The 19,020-nt window shown below is 30.4% G+C and overlaps 1 protein-coding gene across 2 annotated transcripts in view; it reads left to right on the plus strand.

The window, feature by feature from the left end:
- LOC122273553 (WD repeat domain-containing protein 83) overlaps window positions 1-11,980 on the plus strand; it is a 28,258-nt gene extending 16,278 nt beyond the window's left edge. Inside the window, exon 8 of one of the 2 annotated variants that reach the window (XR_015430002.1) lies at window positions 11,732-11,873. Coding sequence is in view for 1 of the 2 variants with exons in the window: in XM_087154164.1 (XP_087010290.1) it covers window positions 11,732-11,887 (156 nt within the window). In the remaining variant the exon portion in view is untranslated. Of the gene's footprint in view, window positions 1-11,731 lie in introns of both variants that reach the window. The other variant, XM_087154164.1, reaches the window with a different exon arrangement.
- The last annotated feature ends 7,040 nt before the right edge of the window (window positions 11,981-19,020 follow it).

Here is a 19,020-nt window from a genome sequence, read left to right on the forward strand (position 1 = left end):
CTAATATAATATTATACAAAGAATGTTCATACAATGTAAGTCATATCATAAACAAAAGAGCATTAAAATAGCCTTAGTGGATGGATGAGGCAGTGTTTTAACTACAGTGCGCAAATCTAGTGCATTTTGGAAAAAGTTTTGTCACATGCCATTTTGAATAAAATCCGTTTCACTTTTCTATCTTGATCTTTCATTATTTTCAACATTTGTTTGCTGGCAGATGTAGAGGATGGGAAAGTGTGTGCACAATGCGGCAAATTAACTTAGTGATTCCGAATAGTTCAGCATCTGTTGAAGGTCTTTTGGCACCCAAAACCGAATTAAGACAAAATATCGTAACAGATTGACTGATAAGCATTTGAGCAACCTAATGAGAATAGCTGATGAAGAAGTAGATATGGGACATTTTCCATATGATGATGCAGCAAAAATATTCAATTTTTTAAAAAATAGAAGATGTTAAATATTATAATTAAAGAAATAATTTTTATCTATTTGTGTTTTTCTGTTTGTATTGTAATCTATTTGTGTTTTTTTAATTTTTAGAAATCTCACCCTGTTTTTTGAAGAAGGGTGAGAAATTCTCTCTCATTTTTTTTCTATAATGAAAACACTGGATGAGGTATGTTTCCATTCAGCAAATACGACGTTATAATCACTCAAAAATCTTTTTTGATTGTATCACCTACAGAGATCTTTTTGGGCAATTTAAATGTTTAATAATTAAATAAATACACATTTGAAGGAAAAAATCAATCAGATTTTCGGATTCAGGAAAGAATTTTCAATATGTTTTGATTGAAATTTTTAAAAAATAAGAGATGCTGTAATTGTCCATTATACCGAGAAAATTTTTTAATGATTGGGCTGCTTCCATTGAATTTAACTTATTACTTGAAATTTGTTTTTGTTTTCATAAATGTGTTACTAATACCCCTACTCTACACAAACCAGTAAGGATCAAATGCTTTTTACTGGGTATCTCTGATTCTTGAATTTAATAAGCTTTTCACATGATTTATGGTATGATTTGTAAATAATTTATTTTGAATCATCAAACTCTCTACCGTATTTATAGTTTTTGTATGCAGGATATTTGTGTAATCCTTATATTTTCATATAAATGATCTATTCAGTTAGTCTTTTTGCTGTATATCAATTGTTTTTTAACGTCCAATAAGACTCCATTTTCAAAGCCTTTTAAATTTTACAAGAAATACAGTAATGCATGAAATTTCTTTAAATTTTACCGGAAATAAGTAAAGGATTATTTTGGAAGTGTTTTTTAGTTCATGTGATTTTTTATACTTGGCACTAAGATTTAAAGTTTACAAAGGTTTGGGAAATCTATAAAAGAAAACAAGTATTTTTGAACACCCTATACCAGAAAATCAAGCAATATGCTCGTAACTTTTATCATTTACTTCAGTTGTTATTTTTAATAACTACATGAAGTTCCCTAAAACTGGAGTAAATTTTTATGGAAATATGGACATTTTTATAAAAAAAAATTTGCTGTTACTTTATAAATCGTCAATGAATCGTCAATATAAATCAAAAATTTTGAAGCAATTTAAAATTAATTATAAAATTGTTGGTTTAAAATTTTAAAAGAATTCATTAAAAACTGCCATAGATCTAAGTATTTAAGGCAGTTTTATTATACTGCGCATGCACAGAAAAAATTTTAAGAAGTTTTTTCATAATTTTGTAGTAAATCTTATTTGGCAATTAATGAAAAAAGTTTGATTTGAATATCTTAAAAATTTAAAAACTAGTTTTTGTACGTTCAAAAGAAAGCCTGAAATTATCAGGGGTTTTGCACAAATTATATTTTATATCATAAGACAAATTATAATAATCCTTATAATAATCATTCGGAAACGAAAATCTGATGGTATAGGGAAAGAAAATATATTCTTATGGTGGCTAATCCCCCACAATGCTAGTCTCATTTTTAATAAATCTTGTTTAATAGTGCAAAATGAAATTTGTGGAAAACCTCTTATTATTTTGAGTTTTCTTTTAAGAAGTACAGAAACTACTCAGAAATTTGCTGGAAACTTTTTGAATTTTTTCTGTACTTGTTCAGTATAAAAAACTACCTTAAATACTCTTTTTATGCCCAGTTATAACAAGTTTTTAAAAAAATTTAAATCAAACCTTTTGTAATTAATTTTAAATTGCTCCAAAAATTTTATTTAATTGCTTTAAATATTTATAGACTTATAGAAAAAAAATGAATTTCAAAAAATTAAATTTTTTATAAAAATGTCTATGCTTCTGTTAATATTTACTCTAAGTTTACAAGCCCATTGCTTGATTTTCTGACATAGGATGTTCAAAAAAACTTGTTTTGTTTCATAATTTATTGTAGATCTCCTAAACCATTGAAAACTTTAAATCTTAATGTGAAGTATGAAAAATGATCATGAACTAAACACATCTAAAGTTTCAAAATAATCCTTTATATATTTCTTGAAAATTTTTTAAAAGAATGTCAAAAACTGATAGTGTCTCTTCCATTATTGCAGGTCAGTGTATAATAAATTTAAAAATATATAATTTATCCTATTTAAAATATATAGTATAAGTTAAAATTTTAATTTAAACAAATTTCTCCTGTTCTAGTTCAGGATTTTCTTAACTTTCAAACATGTAAAATTTTCTGTCATGGTTGAAAAGGTAATTTAAAAACTAACACAGAAGAAGTAGGTTTATATCAATCCAAGAAAAAGAAGAAGAAAAACACCATAAATTTTAAAACTATCATTTAAACGATACATAACTGAAATATTGTACTATTAATTTCCAAAAAAAAAAAATTATGTTAAAAATCACTAAAATGTACATTAATGTTAAAAAACAAATTGCAATGAAAATTTGACTGGTTGAAAGAAAATCTTAAGTAATGTTTTCGAATAAACTATTAACAAAACTTATTTTAAAAAACTTGTTAACAGATATGCTGTAAACCAAAAAATATATATATATATATATATATATGTGGGGACGGCATGAGTGGTCGTCTTTGAAAATAAGAGGCACTGTACTTTAACAAAACATATATTAAACGCTAAATTTACATAAAGATGGACGATAAACAAACACAGGAACAACACAAAATAAATGAGTTCGTCATCGTGAAGTTAAAAGAAAATCATGATCGCTCCTCCTCTTTTGCAATTCATCAGCGTCTCCTTTTTTGTTAGTTCCATTACGCGCTCCCGTGTCTCTCGTGTCTTTTGGAAATTCGCACGGGGTCTAACTTGCAGCTTACTTAATCTGTCATAATCTGGTTAGATCTCTAGCTAGATCAGCTTATAGCACAGGAACTGGTACTATAGATTGGAACTGGCACTACAGATTCGGCCGTCCTGCATTTCGGCTGGTCCTCCAGCGACTCTAAAAAGAATAAAAAAAGAAAAAGCAGAACAGACTGACAAATAAAATTGATAACTGAAAAATAAATGTTTTAGGTTAGTGTCTTTCATGAAAAAAAAAATCTTTCAGGTAAGAGTGTATCAGTTCAGGCACGTTCACTCTTCCATCTTTGCACGTCTTTTCTCTTCTTCAAAGGCTTCGTCTTCTTTTCTTTTCAACGTCTTTGGTCTTTTTTCCTTAGCGTCTTTCGTCTTTTTTTTTAACGTCTTTCGTCTTGAACTTCTTCGTCTTTAAATTCTTTTGTCTTCTTTCACGTCTTTCGTCTTCTTTTACGTCTTTCGTCTTTAAATTCTTTCATCTTCTTTTACGTCTTTAAATTCTTTCGTCTTCTTTTACGTCTTTAAATTCTTTCGTCTTCTTTTACGTCCTTCGTCTTTAAATTCTTTCGTCTTCTTTCAAGTCTTTCGTCTTTAAATTCTTTCGTCTTCTTTTACGTCTTTAAATTCTTTCGTCATCTATTACGTCTTTCGTCTTTAAATTCTTTCGTCTTTCTTTACGTCTTCTTCAAAAATCAAATTCTTTAGCAACTAATTTTTCATCTTCAAAAATTACAGTCTTTATTTTTTTTGTCTTGGCAAGTACTAAAATTCTTCTTGGCAACCGCTAAAATTCTTCTTGGCAACCGCTCCATGATTTAAGATACTCCGCACACGTTGTCGAGCAGTTGGGTCCTTCGTGATTCCCTTCTTTTACTACATCATAGGTATTTCCTCCTTTTACTCTTGTTATTTTGTAAGGGCCAAGGTACTTAGGTTTTAGCTTCAAATGAGGTCCAAATTGGGTTCTTTTGATGGCGACCAAATTTCCAATTTCGTAGGATTTTGGTTCCTTTCTTCTTAAATTATAGGTCTTTTTATTTTCTTGTTGAATTTTAAAAATTTGTTGCTTTGCGTTTTCTCTTAGTTCCTCTCTTTGGGTGTCAAACTGAGACTGAAATTCAATTTCGATCATTTCCTTTAGTTTTCCCAGTCCATTAGTGTTCATTTTTGTCCCAAAAAGCAATTCAAATGGAGTAGTGTCTATGCTTCTTTGATAGGTTGAATTTATCGCTTGTTGAACTTTATTTGTATGCTTGTACCATTCAGCTGGATTTTCTATGGATAATTTTGAAAGAATCGATATGATGGTTTGATTAATACGCTCTACTTGTCCGTTAGCTCTTGGTAAACCTGTTGTTATTAAATGATGTTTAATATTTTCTTTCGAGCAATAATCAGCAAATTCACTGGAGGTAAATGTTGTACCCCTATCTGAAATTATCTGGGAAGGATTTCCAAATACAGCTTTTTGGATTTCTAATTTGGCTAAAGTTTCAGCTGACGTAGTAGTCTTCGTGGGATAAATCCATACAAACTTGGTAAAAGCATCTATTATCGCTAACACATATTTATAATTTTTATGGGTGCTCTCCAAAGGTCCGAGATGATCAATATGAAAAGTTTTCAAAGGCATATCTTCTTTATGCAATGGATGTAATAGTCCCTCTTTCTTTCCTCTTTTATGATTCATCAGTATGCAATGAACACAATTTGTTATGATGTTTTCTATTTTCTGTCTAAGTTTGGGTATGAAATAATATTCCTCGATTTCTTTTTCCGTATATTTAATTCCAGAGTGTCCTTTCTCATGAGTTGTTCTTATAATTTCGTTTTGCATATTTTCTGGCACAACCACCAATTCTTTGCCATCAACAAATTTATACAAAATTCCGTTTCTATTGCAATAATCTTCATAATTCGAAATTTTAAGTAGTTCTTTTATAGTCTTAATTCCAGTATCTTTATCTTGGGCTGATCTGAGTCTTGGTAAAATATTATCGACGGTAACACAAAATACATTAATTGGAGATCGGCTAAGGGCGTCTACGTGAGCCATCTTATTTCCAGAACGATGCTCAATTATGTAGTTGAATTCTTGCAGCAAAAGTGCCCAACGAGCTACACGAGTCGACAAATCTCGTTTTGACATAGTCTTTTCAAAAGCAGCACAGTCAGTAATTATTTTGAATGGAATACCTAACAGATAGATGCGAAATTTTTTGAGGGCTTCTACGATAGCAAGAGCTTCAAGTTCGTAGCTGGAATACTTTTTTTCAGCATCAGTCGTTTTTCTGCTCATATAGTAAGTGGGGTGAAAATGTTTTTCATCAGGGGGTTTTTGCATTAAAATGGCAGCATATCCTTCTAAGCTGGCGTCTGTGTGTAACTCGGTTTCGTATTTAGGGTTATATATTGAAAGAACAGGATTTTGGGCTAACAAAGATTTTAATTGATTAAACGCTTTCTTTTCTTCAATGCTAAACTTAAACTTATGATCTTTTTTTAGCAGGTCACTCAGCGGTCTAGCTATTATAGAATAGTTCGGAATAAATTTTCTGAAGTATCCGGTCAATCCCAAAAAACTATGAATTTTTTTCAAATTTGTTGGCTCTGGAAAGTTAAGAACTGCTTTGGTTTTCAAGGTAGATGGGAATATTTTTCCATCCTCTATCACATGACCTAAAAATTCTATGCGCTTCTTTAAGAAATGGGACTTCTTAAAATTAATATTAAGTCCATATTCACTAGCAATATTTAAAACCCGATTAAGTCGTTCAATACCTTCTTCAAGGGAGGAGGACAGAATTATAATGTCGTCTAAATATGGTAAAACTATACCCTCATTAATCAAAGTTCGGAAAATGGTGTTTATGTATCTTTGAAATACAGCGGGAGAGTTGCATAGTCCAAAAGGAACTTTAAGAAATTGATATTGTCCTTCATGTGTCACAAATGAAGTGTATTTTCTACAATCTTTATTTACATCGACATGTAGGAATCCGTTCTTAAGATCAATTGTACTGAAAATTTTCGAGTCTTGTAGTCTATCTAAAATGTCTTCAATTAATGGGAGGGGAAATCTATCTTTGACAATTATCTTATTTAATTTTCTATAATCTATGCAAACACGAGGAGATCCGTCTTTTTTCTTAACTATTACAACGGGACTACAATATTCGGAAGAACTAGGCTCCACTATTCCTTGTTTTAACCATTCAACGACTTGAGCTTCAACAGTCTTCTTTTCAGAAAACGGCAATCTACGTGGCTGGTGAAATATCGGTTCCTGACTTTTAACCAAAATGTTCATTTCCACATTAGTTGTCTTAAGTTTATCTGGCGCATAATCTAAAACTAATTGTTGTAACTTTTTTTTTAAAACATTAGGAACACAAGGATCTATGTTAATTTCAACTTCATCAGATATAGTAAGATCGATTGGTAACATAGACAAATAGTTTACTTCATCAAAACACGGAATTTTATTTTTAATTGTGATACCCTTTTCATTGATTATTGTTTCACCGTGCATTAAGACATTAAGGCCTATAATAGCGTCATACGGCATCATATCATTTTCTACGACACATATTTCAGCCAAACATTTGAAATCGTCAATTTTAATACTTTCTTTAAAATAACCTAACGGAGTCACTTTTGATTTACCAAATCCGTTTAGAGTACAATTAAATGGAAATAGTTCTTTGGAGTTTAAATTATTAAAAATTGATCTTTTGATTAAAGTGGCTTGACTTCCTGTATCAATCAAAGACTTCACAGTTAAGTTATCAACCGTTACCATTTTAAACAACTTTGGCTCTACACTAACATTTAAAGTAGCAACTTCCGTTTTTGCATTTGATTTTGGACATTGCGAAGCTTTGTGTCCAAACGCTTCACATTTAAAACACTTTAAACCCTTATCTTTATGTACGCAATATTTTGAAATATGATTTCTTGAACCACAATTGTAACACAATTTATTATTAAAAGTTTCAACATCAGTATTATACCTTATCTTTTCATTATTATTTTCATATTTATTTTTATTCCTATTTGAAACATCTTTTCTTACATTATACCTATCATCATATTTTGCTTTTGTTCTATCATAATAATTATATTTACTATCAAAGTCATGTTTTGTTCTGATTTTATCGAAAGCATTTTTACTCTTTGCGGAATCACTTTTTATTATTTCATAAACTTTAAGTTTCTCTTTAAATTCGGACAAATTTTTGCAGCCGTACAAAACAATTTTGTTTTCATGCTTATCGTTAATCCCCTTAATTACATAATGCATAAAAGCAGCATCGTCTATTTTTCCGAAATTACAGATCTCTTTCATCTTTAAATAATATTCTTGAGCCGATTCACAATCCTTCATTTTTCGTCTACTTAAAAGATCATGCAAATTGGCAGAATTAATTTCAAAAGAAAATTCGTCAATCAAAGCTTCCTTTAATTTTCGCCATGAATTTATTTCCGGTACAGTTCTGACAAATAAAGAGGCGTTACCACCAAGAGATCTTTTGGCAAAAATAAATTTTTGTAAATCTGACAAATTAAACAATTTTGAAATATTTTCGAAATGTTCGATCCAATGAACAATATTTTCATGCGATCCTGCATTATACTTAGAAATAGTACTTTCGATATCAGAATAATTAATAGCAACATTTTGAAATTCGAAATTTCTACAGGAATTATTTTTATCTTTTAAACACGAATTACTGTTTTTATTTTCATCATTTCTCTGCACTGGAAAATTGTGTTCCTTCTCTTTAATCAAAGGTTCAGTTTCACTTTGAGGATTGCTTATGTCGTCGTCCGACTCTGAACTAGACGCGTTGGCGCTGTTGGCGAACTCTGCCAGTTTATTCAAATCCATTAATAACGTCAACATGTTTATTGCAATTTCGGTTTCATTGCCTTCATACGAAATATTTAGAATATTGGAAAGAGTTATAAGTTGGTTAAGAGTGAATTCTTTTTCAATATTTTTTAATTTATTTTGAAATTCTTCGCTGTCTAAAGTAAAATTGAAACCAGTAAAATTTCTTAATCGTTTTCTGTTTGAACGATCGCCTTCCACATCGAAAATAAATTTATGTAAAAGTCTTATTTTGTCTTTTTTAAAATTTTTCAATGCTTTGCTTACTTGCTTAATATCGTTAAGAATCATTTTTGATTAATGAATAAAAGTCTAATAATAAATGTAGATGTCACAAATGTACGATACGTACCCCAATTGTAGTTGCAGAGATGAAATAAAAAAAATGAAAGTTTCATCACAACGCCATTCCGTTACTAACTCTCACAAGAATGAAACCATTCGGCATCCAATTTTCTTCGCCAATAATTTTCTTTTTACTAGCAATTTTTTCTCAATCTAATTTCTTCACCATCAATTTGTTCTTGAAACCACTTCTGATTATGTGGGGACGGCATGAGTGGTCGTCTTTGAAAATAAGAGGCACTGTACTTTAACAAAACATATATTAAACGCTAAATTTACATAAAGATGGACGATAAACAAACACAGGAACAACACAAAATAAATGAGTTCGTCATCGTGAAGTTAAAAGAAAATCATGATCGCTCCTCCTCTTTTGCAATTCATCAGCGTCTCCTTTTTTGTTAGTTCCATTACGCGCTCCCGTGTCTCTCGTGTCTTTTGGAAATTCGCACGGGGTCTAACTTGCAGCTTACTTAATCTGTCATAATCTGGTTAGATCTCTAGCTAGATCAGCTTATAGCACAGGAACTGGTACTATAGATTGGAACTGGCACTACATATATTTCTACATAGTATATCTGAATTTGTATTTATTTATTTAGAAGGGAAATAACATAAATCCTTATTAAAAATAAATTATTATAATTGAAACTCTGCAGCTTTTAATTTTCTGCCTAAAGATTTAAATAAATAAAAGTACAGTAGAGAACCGATTATCCGGAACGATCGGGACTATCGCTATTCCGGATAACTGATTTTTCCGGTTTTCTGAATCGCTACAAAAAGCCGTTTTTTTAGTGTTAAACCCAACTAAAAAAAAATATTTGGAAATAATCTTAAAAATAAGAAAAAACGATGAGGTAATACACTAATGATTATTTCTGAAATGATGGTAAGGTAAACATCTTTCAAAAAAGAAAGAAAAATCCTAAAATCTTATGAGGAAAAATTTTTTTTTTTTTAAACTGCGGGAAAATTTATCGAATTTCGTTCCGGTTTTTTGGTTTTCCGGTTTTCTGAATTCCGGATAACGGGTTCTGTACTGTAGTTTAAAAAAAAGAAAAGTAAATGTAATTTTTTTTGAAAGAACTTCCTTTGCTCTACAAATTTATGAATTACAGTAGACATTTGATATAATGAGCCTCATGGTTTGTGCCAAAAAGAATTTGATACAACAACAGTTTGATACAGAATTGACTAACAAAAAGATGGTGATAGCCCAACTCTTTCTTTATTATTGTTTGAAAAATCGACAGAGTGATTGATACATTTATTGTATAATGAGAGTTACATAGATTAGGAGTGGTCATAAATTACACTGTCATTCCTGTCACTTGTCATTCATTCAAAGAGGATTCAAGGAGTTTTACATTTATTATGTGTTAAAATCAAAGAAAATAATGGTTTAAATAATTTATTAATAACTTCTTCTGTTGTTGTTACTCATCCCCCTGGTGTAGGAAAGCTTACACCAGATCCTAAAGACCCCCTCGTCTGAGAACATTGAAAATCTTTCAACCAACTGCTGCCTCCAGGAAGCTCCTAAACAATACATACCTGCCAAGTCTCCTGTTTTTTAACGAAGACTCCTGTATTTTAAGACTATCTCCCATTTACCTGTAAATTCTGAAATTTCTCCATATTTGTTGAAGGAATTTTTGAAAAAAATATTTGGTGATAAAATATCCGCTGATAGCAAAAATACTTCTCTTATTCCTCAATAGATAGTGCTACTGCAAGTACCGCAGCATGTTGAGTGTTTATAGTTTAAGTAAAGTAATATAAATATAGTGAGTGTTATAGTAATTATAAATAATGGCTTAAAAAATTTTCTTTTGATTAAGATTTGTATACGTATTTTTTACTTTGCTAAATTTAATATAGTTTTTGTTTAAGTAAGTAAATTATAAGTAAATAATATAAAGTTTATAGTCTAAGTAAATAATGCTAAGTTTATAGTTTAAGTAGTTATAAATAATGGTTTAAAAACTCTTCTTTAGATTGAGATATATAAAAATATTTTTTACTTTGCTATATGTAATTATTGTATATTATTTCCAATTTTGACTTACATAATTATGCATGATGTATCAAAACTTTACTTGCAGCCTAAAAAAATTTCACTAGTGAAATCTCCCTTATTTTATTTCTCCAATGTTGGTAGGTAAGAATTAAGAAGATTTATCGCATAATTGAACTTTTTCTAGATCAAATGATTGAATTTTGGTCTCTATATTGGAATTATACATTTAAATGTGTACCTTCTAAGGGACCTATGGAATAAGAGGCAGAACTTTAGGCATCATTCATTATAATGAGAGGCATACTGTTCGATAATAGACAACATACTAAAAAGCGTAAACTATTTGAATAGGATGTGAAGTATACTGAAAAACTTAATTTATTGAAAACTATTTAAATAAGTTCTTTGTGTTGTATGCTTGTTCTTGTAACCACTTTACTATGACCCTCCAATTGTTGATTCATTACACTCTGGTAAATTGTGAGCTATATAGATTTTTTAATCATAATTTCAAAGAATTCCAATAATTAATATTGGAATTTAACAGTTAAGTGTGTACCTTCTAAGGAACGTGAAAAGGAAATTGGATCTATGGAATAGGAGATGGAACTTTAGGCATCATTATTATAATGAGAGGTACACTATAATATGAAACATACTAAAAAGCGTATACTGTGTTTGTATAGGGTATGAAGTATACTGAAAAACATAATTTTACATAAGTTCTGTGTGTTGTATGCTTGTTCTTCTGACCACGTTAATATGATCCTCCAATTGTTGATTTATAATCCAATCTGATAGATTGTGACCTATAAAGTATTTTTTTATCATAATTTCAAACAATTCCAATAATTAATATTGGAATTTAACAGTTAAGTGTGTACCTACTGAGGGATATGAAAATAAAACAGTATCTATGAAATAGGAGACGAACTTTATGCATCATTTGTTATAATGAGCGGTACACTATAGTAGGGAACATACTAAAAAGTCTATACTGTATTTTTATAGGATATGAAGTATACTGAAAAACATAATTTTACTAAAACTATTTAATTAAGCTATAAAACTATATAAATATTAATAATTTTAACCCTTCAATTGTTAATTCATTACCCTCTGATAGATTGAGAAAGTATTTTTATCATAATTTCATTCTAGCAAAATCTTGTTCATTTGCATCAAATATTTATGTCATTTTTTTAGGGTTCCATTAAAGAAACTCTCAAACATGAAAGGCATAAAGTGGTTCATTCAATATCGTTTCATCCCTCAAAACCTATTATGCTGACTGCGGCTGAAGCAGATGCGTATCTTTGGATTGATTCTTCTGAAATCTCAGATGTAGGGGACGACAATTGAAGATGCACCACCAATTCTGCATTTGGTGTCATCGTCTTGTACATATCTTTGTAAATATTTTTAGTTATTTATTAAATTTAAAGTTTGTAGTTAGATTTTTTTTTAATCTTTGCTATCAGTACTCATTCAGTTTTGCTAAGCTTTTATTTAAATGACTTCTAATTGAGAGTTGTCTGAGAAAATAAAATGTTCAGTTATAAAAAGAACTTTACCTGAATGTTTCTATCATATATCTATAAAGTTTCTGATTTAAAAAAAAACATTTGTAAAATTCATATATATATAGCACAATAAAAAAAATGAAGAAAATAATTAAGTTTTATTAACTGTGCATAAACTGCAACAATATAACAGGGTTCCCACGGTCCTTAAAAGTCCTTAAAAACTGCTTAATTTTTATTTTGGAAAATAAAGGGCCCTTAAAAGTACTTAATTTTGGTTCAAGGTTTTTAAAAATCCTTAATTTTTTAGCATCACTATTGTTGATGGGAACAATTTTTCATTTCAATTTTTTAAAACAAAGTGTCGCTCTCTTATCACTTAGAATTAGACCATGCATCAAATTAGATCATGCATTTTAGAGAGACAAAAATTAATGTGTGGGAGGTGCTAGTAAGGGGAAGAAAGCCTGTCCTATCATTAATATATTCTGCCTTTTACCTAGAATGATACTCTATGAGGAGAGTGAACCATTCTAAAAGAAAAAAAATAGTATGTCAAGGAGGATACTGCACATAGAAGAAATAGTGCTATGGGAGGGGGCGATTTTAAGGTACCTAAAGGGAAGACCCACGCTAACCTTCGAAATTAACAGAATTCAAGAAATTTAGTTCTACTAGTAACGCATCTGCTTATAGGGATTAAGTAAAATGCTAAAAAAAGAAATATCAGAAAAAAATTTTGAACTGGAATCCATAACAAAATCTATTTCTTAAAATCTTGTAGAATTAAATAAATTTTTGTATAATATTTCAATATGTATTAAGTAACTGTAAATTTAGGGAAAGCATAAAATTTTTTAAAATTCACGATTGCACTAAAAATTAAACAGATTTGTAAGAAACAGGGTTTGAAAAATCCCAGCCCATCTTGGTTTTTCATCAAATTCAGTTAATCAAATACATCAGTTATTGGATTTTTGATGTAAACCTCATGTGTTTTTGTTTCGTTTTTTTTTTCCAAAAATACTTAAAATTTTTTTTCCTGATTACTAAATAAGAAAGCATGATTAACTTCTAACAAGAAAGTTAAATATTTGGTAACTATTTATAATTTGTTATATTACAATGTAAATTTTTTTTAAAGTTTTAGATTGTTACTCTATAATTTTTATTTCTTAAGGAGAAGCAGATTGTTGCAGAAAAATTTAAATCTACTCAACTAAAAGATCTTTAGATTTTATTCATAATTTTATTCAGTTAACATTACTACTTAATGTACTGTTTTTAATTTTTGTTAAATTTTTGGTTGCTTTAAAATTAGTTCATGTTTTTACCAGAATGTTTAGTTACATTATGTGAAGTCAATTCCTAATAACAGGTTTGGCTGGAAATAATTTTGTGCCATTCATCATAAAAGTAAATATAACACATTTGCTAGTCTAGTAGTGAAATATAAAAACTTGTTAAAAATAATTTTTTCAATGTTTTTACCAAATTTCTATATTTACTCTTCTTTTTTTTAATATGCATGTAAAAAATTGCAAATCCTAATTTCTGCTCTTAATTTTACAAATCAATTTCAATGAAATCATTAAAAATGGAATACAGATTAGTTTCATACGTTAACTTTTACAATATGAATGATGTTAACTTTTAACAATCTGAAAATGTTTTTGTTTTTTTTTCAAAAAAAACCCCGACCTGGGTTTGCAAAAATTGTGTGGTACTTCTTTGGCAAACCCTGTTAATTAATACAATTATATCAGTGGTTATATTATAATAAAATTGTTTATTATTTTTTTTTTATTGATTGATTTTTTTAGGAAAGTGAACAATTTCCACTGTCTCTGGTGGCATTCGATGATAAACAATCATACTATTTTTAAGTCCTTAATTTTGAAAAAAAAAGTACTTAAAAGTGCTTAATGTTTGCTTTGTTGAAAGAGTGGGAACCCTGTATAAAGAATATAGATAGATCATATATGTATATATATATATATATATGTTCAAAATGAAGAATAAAACAAAGAAAAATAATACACAAATGAAAAAAAAAGGGGGGGGGATAATAAGTAAAAAAATAACAAAACATATCTAATGAGTTCTGTTTACTTGCAGCTTAAGCGCATTAAATGAAACTTATTGTTTTTCTTAACTTTCTTCGTGTTTTCTTGTATTTAATTATTTATTATATATATATATATATATATATATATATGTCAGGTATCTATGCCGAGTTACTTCAAATTACACCATAATGCGATGATGTTGGTTATCATCAACTAATTCAATCAACCATATGATCAATAACAATAACAATAATATTTATTCCTCAATAATAACATGAGTCACATAGACTCTAACCACTTAGGTTCAAACCACACAGGTTTCAGGTTTTACCTAAAAACAACCAGTTTCACTTAGAAACTACACATCAACTGACTCACTCTTGATTTACATCGAGAAAGTTCGTTGCTTTTTGTTAAAGAGAGCGACATCTGGCGTATTGACAAAGAGGCTGTATTCTCGCATGTTACAATGTTACACTCGGGCATCCTACGGGTTTCGTCCTCGAAACAGAATGACTAAAAAAAATCTGAAAAGAGAAGAAAAAAAAACAAAGCAGTATACAAAACAAACATAACAAATACATAGCAATTTTTTGAAGGAAAAAAATCAAAGCTGCATCGTTCCATCAGTAAATATGCACTAATTTGTCCATGGCTTCATATAGTCTACAGCAGTGGTTGTTAAGTTAGGACCTTCATGTTGCCCAACTTTTTCAACTTCGTATCGGTCATTGGATTTCACTTTAACAATCTTGTAAGGACCATGGAACTTTGGACGTAACTTTAAACCAGTTCCAAATTGTGTTCTTTGAATCGCCACTAAGTCATCTTTTCTGTACTTGTGGGGTTGTTTACACTTTCTGTTGTGGGTTGATTTATTCTGCTGTTGAATTTCCATAATTCGTTGCTGTGCATCACTTCTAAGATCTTCTCGTTGTTTCATAAAGTAGTTTTCATATTCGTCTGTTAGAATTTCTTTAATCCGTAAATCTTCTTTGTTTTTCATGGGTATTCCTAACATAAGTTGAAAAGGAGTTTTGTTTGTACTGGTGGAAATTGTACTATTAATAAATCTTTGTACATCGTTTACGTGCTTATACCAGTCCATTGGATTTTCGATGGATAACTTAGTGAGAATAGGGATAAGAGTTTCGTGCAATCTCTCTACTTGGCCATTTCCACGAGGTACTCCGGCAGTAATAAGAATATGTTGAATATCTTCTTCTTGACAATAGTCCTCAAATTCTTTAGACACATATGCACCACCACGGTCTGATATAATTCTGGAAGGATTACCAAAAGTTGTCTGTTGTAACCTCAATTTCTCTAAAGCTGCTTGAGCACTTACATTTTTTACGGGGTAAAGCCATACAAATTTCGAAAAACCATCAATCACAGAAAAAATGTGCTGATATTTCTTTTTTGTTGAAGGCAATGGACCTATAAAGTCAACATGGTATGTACTTAAAGGTACATCTTCTTTAGGAATCGGGTTTAAGAAACCTTCTTTCTTTCCTCGCTTTCGGTTGCATAGAATACAGTCAACACAGTTTGTTAGGACAGATTGTATTTTCGCTTTTAGCCCAGGAATATAATAATTTTGTTTAATAACTTCTTCAAAATTTAAAAACTACCTCCCACCAAAACAAAACAAAGATCTCTCAGCCTCCTCTCAAGCTCCAGCTTTCAATATCAATGCATCATGTTTTTACCCTACCAAAAATAAATTGTTGAATACGAAATGTTATTCTTGTAATAAGTATGGCCATATAAGTATAAATTGTGATAAAAATGTGGTTAAATGTAGACATTGTAATAAAACTGGCCATAAAAGCAATGAATGCTCAGAAAAGAAAGTACTTCATCACAGTGTTCAAAATACAAGAATTTTGAAACAAATATTCATTTTTAATTATGAAATTTCAGCAGTTTGTGACACTGGTTCAGAAATTAGTATGTGTAGCCCTTCACTCTTTCAAAAGTTAGGGTATATTCCTCTTAAACCCCACTTCTGACACCATTATGTCAGGTATCTATGCCGAGTTACTTCAAATTACACCATAATGCGATGATGTTGGTTATCATCAACTAATTCAATCAACCATATGATCAATAACAATAACAATAATATTTATTCCTCAATAATAACATGAGTCACATAGACTCTAACCACTTAGGTTCAAACCACACAGGTTTCAGGTTTTACCTAAAAACAACCAGTTTCACTTAGAAACTACACATCAACTGACTCACTCTTGATTTACATCGAGAAAGTTCGTTGCTTTTTGTTAAAGAGAGCGACATCTGGCGTATTGACAAAGAGGCTGTATTCTCGCATGTTACAATGTTACATATATATATATATATATATATATATATACATATATATATATATATAGATAGATAGATAGATAGATAGATAGATAGATAGATAGATAGATAGATAGATAGATAGATAGATAGATAGATAGATAGATAGATAGATAGATAGATAGATAGATAGATAGATAGATAGATAGATAGATAGATAGATAGATAGATAGATAGATAGATAGATAGATAGATAGATAGATAGATAGATAGATAGATAGATAGATAGATAGATAGATAGATAGATAGATAGATAGATAGATAGATAGATAGATAGATAGATAGATAGATAGATAGATAGATAGATAGATAGATAGATAGATAGATAGATAGATAGATAGATAGATAGATAGATAGATAGATAGATAGATAGATAGATAGATAGATAGATAGATAGATAGATAGATAGATAGATAGATAGATAGATAGACAGACAGACAGACAGACAGACAGACAGACAGACAGACAGACAGACAGACAGACAGACAGACAGACAGACAGACAGACAGACAGACAGACAGACAGACAGACAGACAGACAGACAGACAGACAGACAGACAGACAGACAGACAGACAGACAGACAGACAGACAGACAGACAGACAGACAGACAGACAGACAGACAGACAGACAGACAGACAGACAGACAGACAGACAGACAGACAGACAGACAGACAGACAGACAGACAGACAGACAGACAGACAGACAGACAGACAGACAGACAGACAGACAGACAGACAGACAGACAGACAGACAGACAGACAGACAGACAGACAGACAGACAGACAGACAGACAGACAGACAGACAGACAGACAGACAGACAGACAGACAGACAGACAGACAGACAGACAGACAGACAGACAGACAGACAGACAGACAGACAGACAGACAGACAGACAGACAGACAGACAGACAGACAGACAGACAGACAGACAGACAGACAGACAGACAGACAGACAGACAGACAGACAGACAGACAGACAGACAGACAGACAGACAGACAGACAGACAGACAGACAGACAGACAGACAGACAGACAGACAGACAGACAGACAGACAGACAGACAGACAGACAGACAGACAGACAGACAGACAGACAGACAGACAGACAGACAGACAGACAGACAGACAGACAGACAGACAGACAGACAGACAGACAGACAGACAGACAGACAGACAGACAGACAGACAGACAGACAGACAGACAGACAGACAGACAGACAGACAGACAGACAGACAGACAGATAAAATAAGTTAAAATATTGACAAAACATGGAAAATAATAAAAAGTAATGAAAAGAGAAGAACAAAATTATTAAAATAATATATTTAAGCAAAAATTTTATTTATTTACTTAAAAAAAAGCTTTTTGAAAAGCTGGAAAACAAAATGATTTTATTCATTTTGTTTTCGTTCATCTTTTTATAGATATAATCTCTTCATCAGCTGACCCGATTATATCTGCAATAAGAAGTGCTTTCTAATATTGTATCAATATAACCAAAGCAGATTATATCAAAAAAATGCTTGCACGCTCCTCACACTATTGTATTGATATATTTTGCTTTGGCTATATTGATACAACATGAGAAAGCACTCTTTTTAGCTGATGTAATTGTGTGTGTTTTTTTAAATACATAAATAATTTTTTTAATATTTTTAGAAATTTTTTTATATTAATAATTTTCCTTCTTCTCATTAATTTCTATTGTTTTTCATGTTTTCTCTGTATTTTAATTATATATATTCATTTATTTTTCTCTATACTTTTTTAACTGACCACATTTAAAGCCTCTATAACTTTCAACCTCTTTTTTTTAATTCTTTCTTTCTAGTGCTCCCCGCCAGCGATTTCATCCAGTCGGCAAATTCAAGTTGAGTCAACATTTTATTATTTTTTTTTATTTGTTAATTTTTTTAGTATTGGTTGTTCATAGGAACAGATGACGATTGTTATATTACGTTTTGAGAAGGAGATAAAAACAGCTTAAGGTGTATTTATATTCGTAGGTCCAATCATAGTCATACCTGAATGATCGACTGAACACAGAGTCCGAAACTTATTGAAACAATTTATTCAATAAGTTTATTCAATATATTAGAAGATTATTAATTATTTTGATAATGTACAACAAACCTAATTTCATTAATTATTTTGTGAATATAGCGAAAAATGAAATTTCTTCATCATATGGTTTTATCAATGTTAGTCAGAGCCTTTCTTATGGATGAGCCCGAACCCAGGGTCCCCGGAAAGTCAAAAGTCTCAATAACATTTTCTTATCCTAACTAATTTGTTTTAAGACAAGAAGGGTTAGCTAGTGAGAGAGATGATATATTGAAAGAGAAAATTAGTTCAGCTATACGTCTCACCGACCATAATGTATCGCGAATGATACATTCTTGTAGAACAGAAAAGGTGATAAAAACTGATTGTGCTATGCAGTTTAGGGAAAGGGGAGTTTTGAATGCCAGTCAACAAAACTGGAGCAATGTTTTATGTTTCTTCCTATTTTAAGCTGCTTAATTCGT

This window comes from Parasteatoda tepidariorum, chromosome 10 (assembly GCF_982258835.1).
Source record: "Parasteatoda tepidariorum strain Cologne lab strain chromosome 10, Ptep-v5.0, whole genome shotgun sequence".
NCBI lineage: Eukaryota > Metazoa > Arthropoda > Arachnida > Araneae > Theridiidae > Parasteatoda > Parasteatoda tepidariorum.